General features: G+C 43.5%; 1 protein-coding gene across 1 annotated transcript; it reads right to left on the bottom strand.

Annotated features, from left to right (window-relative positions):
- Positions 1–1,053: 1,053 nt before the first annotated feature.
- On the bottom strand, positions 1,054–5,233 carry LOC121623216 (E3 ubiquitin-protein ligase MARCHF3-like). The gene is made up of 5 exons (XM_041960426.1): positions 5,096–5,233; positions 3,736–4,042; positions 3,171–3,375; positions 2,851–3,060; positions 1,054–1,990 (listed from the first exon to the last, which is right to left on the bottom strand). Exons 2-5 carry the CDS (start codon positions 3,984–3,986, stop codon positions 1,832–1,834), a joined length of 825 nt encoding a protein of 274 aa, XP_041816360.1. The 5' UTR covers positions 3,987–4,042; positions 5,096–5,233; the 3' UTR covers positions 1,054–1,831.
- Positions 5,234–8,399: the final 3,166 nt, after the last annotated feature.

Raw genomic sequence — 8,399 nt, 5'->3', positions numbered from 1 at the left:
GACCTTTAGTTTTCCATTTTTACCAGTGATCTGTGTTCATGTTGAACTCTGCCACTGTTGCTATGTAAGCAGATGATTGCACAACATGTATGTCAGTGAGCGGACAAGGAAAACAGGATAAGGTCTTAACTGAGGACCTAACTGAAGAGTGAAAACTAATAGATTAGTTTTTAAAATAGAACATCTATATCTCTAGAAAACATAGTTATTGATTAAGTGACCCTTTCTTGAGTGTAATTCATTGAAGTTTGAGAGAACATTAACAATGCAGTGTTGGAGATGTTAACATGACAACATTTTGTTTGTTTCCAAGAAAAGACCAGTCTAATTTCTTCATTTTAATACAAGACAGCAGTATGCTATATGATCAGACAGCTGAAGAATATACACACTGTGGACCACTTAAAGAGTGGAACAGCAGCAGCTGTGGCAGTGCTGCAATGCAACAGCATCGCGCAACTTGGAAACAACTGGCACGAGTAGTAAAAACTGACCCACTAACATCGTTTGCACAGCGGTATCTACCTTAAATTACCAACATTAGCCATGACCATATAGTTGTATGGAGGACACACATACGCTCTCTTTGATCTGTTATTCAGCGAGTTGGATAAAGCATCTTTGAGTATTGCTCTATGACTCAGGTCATTTTATCATTATTCATAAACACCTATTTGTGCAGATTTAGTAGATTTCATTCTTCTATCCCCATAAAGAAACATTTTATTGAAGCAGACAACTGTCAGCAAGAACAGAATAACATCACTTGTGCTTTCAAATTAGGGATATTCTTTGCATTTCATATAAGAAACAATGTCGTGTTATCTTTAACATCCATATTCAAATGTCAACCATTGTTTGAGGTTCTGTCTTTTTAATTTGCCTGCAGCAGTCATTAATTCAAGAGCACAATGCTTTCTCTACATGAGACATGCCTGGCTCTGTCGGATTTTACTCTTCTCTGTGCTGGAGAGCTATTGCAATGAGAAAAAAAATGAAGCCGCTGACAAAAAAAAACATCAAATTAACGACATTGACTCGATTGTATTGAACACTGAATTTTATTTTTCTCAATCAACACACACATGAAACAGACCAACAAGAACATGATTCAAATAAAAAAATAGCCTTTGGTTTAAGTGTGTCCCCTTTGATGTTTTATCAACACACTTACATCAGACTGACTGTAGATGTCAGTGTGTGTGTGTCCAGGAGAGGACCTGAAGGCTGTGCTTGACCTCAGCTGAACACCAGGGACCAACTCCACAGCAAACACGTTCACCTTCTTTGTCCATGTGTCCTCGTTTCTGCTGCTGAAATAACAGCTTCTTTGTTGGAGGAGGGGCCGACAGAACAAAAGTCAGCCTTAAAGGAACAGTCGGATGTTTCAGGACACTGACATTAAACTTCTCACCTGACTCAACAAACAAGACTTCCCCAAATGCTGTTTCTTGAAACAATACTAGAGCCATGATGTCTTTATCGTGGCGTAAAAATGTCTGACACTCTTCATCTCGTCGTGGTTCTGTTACTGCAAGTAACGATCACAGTGTTTAGCCTGAAGTCATCCGGTCGACCAAAACACTGCAGTCCCTCCCCCATCAGGAGCCAAGATGGCTGCTTCATCAGCTGACCGTATCTTAGTGTTCAGGTGAGGCAGTCCTTTACTGTGGAGTTTGAGAATAAAGTGCTGCTTAGACCTGTGGTCGTCCACCCACGTGACATCAGCTCTAACGGAACATCTCAGAACGGTTCTTTAAAGTGCAAAGAGACCAGAAGATGAACAGAGTCCATCCCCTGATGAGAGCCTGTCTTTGAGCCGGCTCTGTGCTCAGACTATCGACTCTTTGGATGGCTGCTTCCCTCGCTGTCCCCCCAGGGAGGAGTGCAGTGCCGACGCTTCCCTGCGTAACCTGGGAAGGAGGAGGACGACTCTCTGATTGGACTGCCGCCACTCATTGTACAGCCGACAGTGATACCTGAGAGACACCTGGGGAAGACAGATACGATGCCAGAGTTTCACCTAAAAAAGCCTTTTCACTGTGGACTATTCAACTAAAGTTCATTTCACTGGTGAACGGGGCATTCTGTCAGAAATGGATCACATTTGACCTCGCCCTTTTTGATTTGAATTATTTTTTTCCATATTGGACAACACACACAGCGAAGAACACGACATATTGTAGCCAGGCATGCTAACTCAAGTGGGATGAAAAACTTTTTCCAAACTGAGCTCCTGGATCAGAGGACAATGTCAGAGCGGTCTGGAATACTCTGACATGATTAAAATACACGGAAATGAAATGAAACGAAAGCTGCTATGGGTCATGAAAAAATTTAAAAAATAATAATTTGGTTCACCTGCACTGTTCAAGTGCATCATTTCTACTGTCCTGAACAGGAAGTTCATGGGCTTGTTGCAGCTGCTTAGCTGTAACACACACACTGACCACCAAGCATAATGTGAGTCATGTGTTGTGCCCACTGACTGTAGATAAGAGCTGGGTGACCCACTCTTAGAGCTCCACAACATTTCCCCCGGTAATACAACCCCGGTTTGTATTACAGTATCCAAATATGTGGTCCAGCAGGCCCCTGCATCAAGTACAGGTGTGTGTGTGTGTGACTTGTGTGAACTGTCAGACTGCATAGGTATATGACATGCAGCAGTATCTTCATTGAATGGCTTTCAACACTAGCTGAAAATAAGAGACACTGAGCAACACTACTCTTTTTAAGTTTGGAATTGCCTGAAAAGAAATTGGAGGCTCTGTGCAGGCAGATGGAAGTAGAGCTTATGTGTAATAAACATTGCATAACATCCACACCCACATGCCTCGGCCTACTAACCAGGGTCCAGAAGAGGTAAATGGTGAAGAGGGCAACAGTTAGCGCGATGAGCCCCACGGCCTCCAGCCGGCTGGAGAAGTGAAGGTGATCTATGGCACCACGAAGGCAGAGCCAGCCGGAGATGGTGGCCAGAGGGGTGATGAGCAGGAAACACACCATGTCACCAAACAGAGTGCGCTTCTCCTGACGAAGACTTGGGTTCCGCAGCCACTACACCACCAAAGAGAATTAAAGCACAGTCAGGCTCTAGATCAAACGTGACGCAATGAATCACTGAACTGAATCCTTCTCGTGTTGGAGCTTTCCTGACCATCCTGTACCTCAAGCAGCGACCTGGACTTCCTCTGCACAGTGAACTGGTAGTGGCAGAGCTCACAGAAACTGGTTCCTGAGGCAGACAGCCAGTGTTCCAGACAGCTGCGGTGGATGGTGGCCAGGGTCCCGGAACATTCACAGGGGGACAGCAGCTCCTCCTGGGCTCCGCTGTCATGACAGATTCGACACATGGGGTTCTCCGGCACGGCACTGAAGAGAGGAGGGAAAGATACTTTGATTAGTTTGTTTTGCATTCATTACCGTGTGTGGATGTCATTTAAGGCTTATATACCATCTAATCATTTTTTGTTCAAATGCATGTTTGTCTATCCACTAGGGGAGGTCACTCTTAGCACTGATTTCACACATTAAAGAGGTAGCTGAATCATAAGGAGACTGTATGTGAAATCAAACACCATCTGCATGCTGACATAGTACTATGAGACTTTCACCCAGCTGAAACAATCAGCATCCCAATAACATTTCAGTTGCATTACTTTCCTTGGGTTTACTGTTGTGAAAAATCAGAAACATTGTCTAAAACCAAATTAAAATACATCCACGACCTACCGCTGTTTGGCATACGCGTCCAACCCCGGAGACATCAGCTGACCATCCAGCCTGGTCGATGCCTGTGTGTAATACTGAGGCTGCTCGCTGGTCGACACGCTGCACTCCTCCATGGTTTTTCCTGGGAGAGGCGGCTCATCCGAGAACACACACATGGGCTCAGAGTCCAGCTCGGGCCGGCAGCTCACGTGCGCTGATAGACACTGGTTTGGCAAAACTTCTGGCAGCAGCGTGCAGCGATTGGTCATCATGATGACAGGCAGTAGAACGCTGGACACAGACTAAGGCCTTACTGGGCATCTCCCATCTACAGGAACAAGAGAGAGGTGATTCAGACTAACTGATGACAGAGATGAAGTCTGTGACAACAAAGCTGTTGCTGCTAAATGCTTCATTGCGCTCACCAGCTTCTTTCTACCTTGCCTGCTGTTTGGTGCTGACCAGGTACAATGCAGAGGCTTCATCAGAAAACCAATGAAAGCCGATGCTTGCTGCTGGTCAGAGTTTACAGGCTATAACATAAAACCAGCTGAGAGTAGTTGGCAGGCTGTGTAGCAGTCAGAGGAGCTGCAGAGTTGATGATTGTCTCTATCACAATATCACTATCTGCGACAAATTTCACATAACACAGTCATCTGACCCATTGTTAGTATAAATATACTGAGTGGTGCATCTTTAATATCTTTATTATTAAATGTTTTATATGTTTTCAGTCCAGTGCTCTCGTCACTTCCTTGCTTTGTGTTCCAGCTCGTGCATAGTAGCTGACGCGTGAAGTGTCACAGTGAAAGAGGCTCGGTCAGAACAACACATGACACAGTGTGTCCTGAGGTCAGAACAAATGCAGACGCATAGTGAGGACTTAAATGTCCTCACGAAGACATCCCATGTGCTGTCACAATGGCAGCCAGTTTGGTTAGCAACAGCTGAGGAATGTACTGACTAATCAACAGGTCGGGGAGCTCTGTCCGTGGAGCAATGTCAACTTTATGTCACGAGTTCTCCACGAAGAACGACTGTCCTCAAGTTTAGCTAGGTTAGCTAACCTTACTAACAGATGCGTGTAAAAAATATCACCTCAATACCAGACAATGTGTAACATTAGTAACGATACAGACGTCTAACATAAGCAGCAAACCAATATGGAAAAATAAACCACTGTAATGATAACATGTAATGCTGATGTTATGTCGAGAGGACATGGCTGTTTGACGTTTAGTTCGCTCGGATCGCGACCTGTCTGTTAGCGGATACGCGCTGTTGTTATGATATCATACAGGGGAAGTTAACGTTACAGGAGGCCAACGTTAGACAGCGAGCCACACCCTCTCTACACCTCTGTCTAACACCACACACTCACCTTCAGTCGGCGTCCTGCATTCTCGGTACCGCCAGCTTGAATGGCAAACAGTGGTTTTGAACAGCAGTCTCTCCTTCTCCCCTTGTATGCATTCAACTCTGCCATCAAGTCACTCTGAACTTCCGCTTTGAGATAAACGGTTCAGCGGTCTGTGACACCGACACTACTCCCCGATCACTCCTTATAGGCACACCTTGTGTTTGGGCTCCGTGCAAATCAGGTTTATGGTCAGATTCTAAGAACTCTTAATACTAATCTTTATTAAAACATCCACAATTTCGCCCCATTGATGGGCTAGCCTTAAGTAATTGAATGGTAGAGCAAGGACACGGTCTAAAGGGAGGCCTTGCCTGTCAGACCCAGCTCAGGGCTCAAAAAGTACTGGGTGCCGGTTTCTCCTGGCCAATCACATTCTGTGTTGTCCACACTCATTTACATAAAGTGGGTCAGAATAAGACAGCATACACGTTTAAAAAAACTACTTTATCATTTTTAAATAAGCAAAAAGACATTAGACAGACAAAACATACCTTAAACTGAGGCTGATGGTAATATGAAGTAAGGATCAGTCAGTCAGTCTCTACCTCTACTCAGGACCACAGATGTTGTGGCAGTAAAATGGAAAAAATTGCAAATATTGCTGTGTAGTGCAACATGCAGGTACTCTTATATCAGTGGCATACCAGACAATTCTGGACCTTGTACACAGGCATTCTCTATAGGCCCCTCCCCAAACCTATGGCTGTTAGTCTTTATATGTTTGTGGGCACTGCTTACATGCTGGACCAACACTTGAATAACCACACTACCATTTTTTATTGCTATATGATCATTGCAGCAGAGGAAATTTCATCTGAAGGACAGTGTTTCTGAAAAGCAGGTGGACAGTCTGTTTTATCTGTTTCTCTATGTCCCTGCTTGAATACAGTATGTGCTTTTCCTGACTTTTAAAGTCTAGTCTTTTAAAATCTGTTTACAACAATAATGGCAGTGGCCAAGGAGTGCAAGGCACTGCAGCTTTCCTTGAAACATCTCCATACTTGCCAAAAGAGAGCAGCTCCCCTCAAGAATGAAGCCAAAGCTGCAGCAGGCACACGAGGCAAGTTACCTGAATGTATTGTGATCCTGTTTCCTGTTGTGCTGATGCTGAACTACACTGTTTTTGTCAGACATCAGGAGGAATGATCTGCCCTGTACTGGCTGAAGGTGGGAGGCACCACTTGGGTTTTACATCACAGACAATTTATTCGTACAGTAGGAGGTGGAATTAGACAACATTAATAAAGCTGTAAAGTATATGCCCAGGTAAGCAGTAATGAAAGTGTGAGAGCAGGACATAAAATGAGACTTGTGTTCATGTGTCTATTGCCCAGTGCATTCTGGGAAGATTCCCAGCACACCCACTTCGTGAACCTACAATCACATCAGCACTCAAGCAATCATATGAATCGTGATCAAGGTTTCAACTCTCTTTTATCTTATTTTGCCTTTATTTCAAAATAGGAGTGCACTGTTATTTGAGATAAATCCCTCCAGGATTAACAAATCAATCCTCAAACAGCCTTCAAAAACAAATTAGCTAGATGAGAAGAAACAGGATTATTTCAGCCTGATAAAAGCGTTTTAGTCTGAATTAGTTCAAACATTTGAAGAACAGGGCGCTGGAAGTGTACCGTCTTTTTCATGGCACTTGCATGTAATCCATGCATGAACTGCACTTTTTTTGTTCGCAGCCTCTGCATTTTAATCACAATGCAGACGCTTGTCAAAATAATGTAACTGTCAAAAAATACATAACCCCTGAATCGAGAGAGAGCTCTTGAGTAGACTTCTACATCGATGCAGGAAGGTCAGGACATCAACCTGTGGAAGTTAACTGGTTTTAAAGAAAAGACTGGTGCTGTTTTATATGTTTTTTAAATGAGTACTTGAGATAAAGACTATGAAACTATAATGTATTGTCAGCCAGAAATGTGAACATTATCTCATCACACTTAATAAAGAGCCTGGAAGTTTTTAACAAGTAGACCAGTCCAAACCAGCTGTCCATTTGTCACTGAATCTTATATTGTCAAACATGATGGTTGTGGTTGTCATCTGCAACAAATACGTAAATAAAATGTATTTAGCAAAGCACCTTTCACAGATCAAGGTCACAAAGTGCTTCACAAGAGTAGAAAAATGTAAAAAAAGAAAAAGAAAAAAAAAGATACACTTTTCATTCAGAGCCTGTCTAGACCATACTCCTTAATTTACAGAGACACAGCAATTCTTCCATGAGCAAGCAGATGAGGAAAACTTCTTTTTAAATGGCAGAAAGCTTGAACAGAACCAGGCTCTGGGTGGGCGGTAACCTGCCTTGACCAGTTGGGCTGAGAGAGAGACAGAGAGATAGAGAAGACATACAGAGTGAGAGAGAAACAGAGTAAGATGCAGAGCAACAACAATCGTAACAACAGCTATAATAAATAAAAGAAATACAACTATATTATATAGTATAAGTATGACAGTGTGTGATCTATATATTAATATATGATAGTACTGTGCAGTGGTGTAAGTTAGTAAAGACGGGCCCCAGTGCAGGTTATTATAATGGGCCCTTGAGCTCCTCAGTTAAGAAGCAAACACGCACACACTTAGATTTTTTTCCTGCATTCACCAGACCCATTATGAGAGCCAGCCCACCTGCCCGACCAACAACAAGCCCATAATTTTGTTATATTTTGCTTGCTCTTCTTGCTTGTGTTTTTTCAGTAAAGTCACAGATACCATGACAGAGGTGGTTGTGCACATTTGAGGATATTCATTTATATATATATATAATTCATCAATGAGTATAATGGGTATACACACTGTAGCACTAGAAATTTTTGAAATGTTTCCTAGGAATACCACCTACTACCCACTACAGAGAGGAGATACACCAGCTCACCCAGTGGTGTTCAGCCAACAACCTGGTGCTGAACACAGGGAAGACCAAGGAGGTCATTGTGGATTTCAGGAGGTCCAGGAAGACGGATCACGCCCCCCCCTCCTCATGGACGGAGAAGTAGTGGAGCGTGTGGACAACATCATGTTCCTGGGCCTCCACATCACATCTGATCTCTCCTGGTCCATGAACACCTCCCACCTGGTGAAGAAGGCACAACAAAGGCTCTTCTTCCTCAGGAAACTGAAACGGGCTGGACTCTCCTCTCAGTTGCTCGTCAATTTCCACAGGGCCACAGTTGAAAGCATCCTCTGCCTTAGTGTGACAGTGTGGTATGGCAGATGCACGGCACAGGAGAGGAAACAACTGGCACGG

This window comes from Chelmon rostratus, chromosome 19 (assembly GCF_017976325.1).
Source record: "Chelmon rostratus isolate fCheRos1 chromosome 19, fCheRos1.pri, whole genome shotgun sequence".
Taxonomy (NCBI): Eukaryota; Metazoa; Chordata; class Actinopteri; order Chaetodontiformes; family Chaetodontidae; genus Chelmon; species Chelmon rostratus.
This window is presented reverse-complemented; position numbering and strand designations above follow the sequence as displayed.

What these genes read in the sequence shown, in the direction of transcription:
- LOC121623216 (XM_041960426.1), bottom strand. Translation starts at nt 3,986, where the DNA reads ATGATGACCAATCGCTGCACGCTGCTGCCAGAAGTTTTGCCAAACCAG. An exon ending in GACGCGTATGCCAAACAGCG is followed by an intron (nt 3,376 to 3,735) that starts GTAGGTCGTGGA and finishes TCCTCTCTTCAG; the next exon opens with TGCCGTGCCGGAGAACCCCA. An exon ending in AGTCCAGGTCGCTGCTTGAG is followed by an intron (nt 3,061 to 3,170) that starts GTACAGGATGGT and finishes TTGGTGGTGTAG; the next exon opens with TGGCTGCGGAACCCAAGTCT.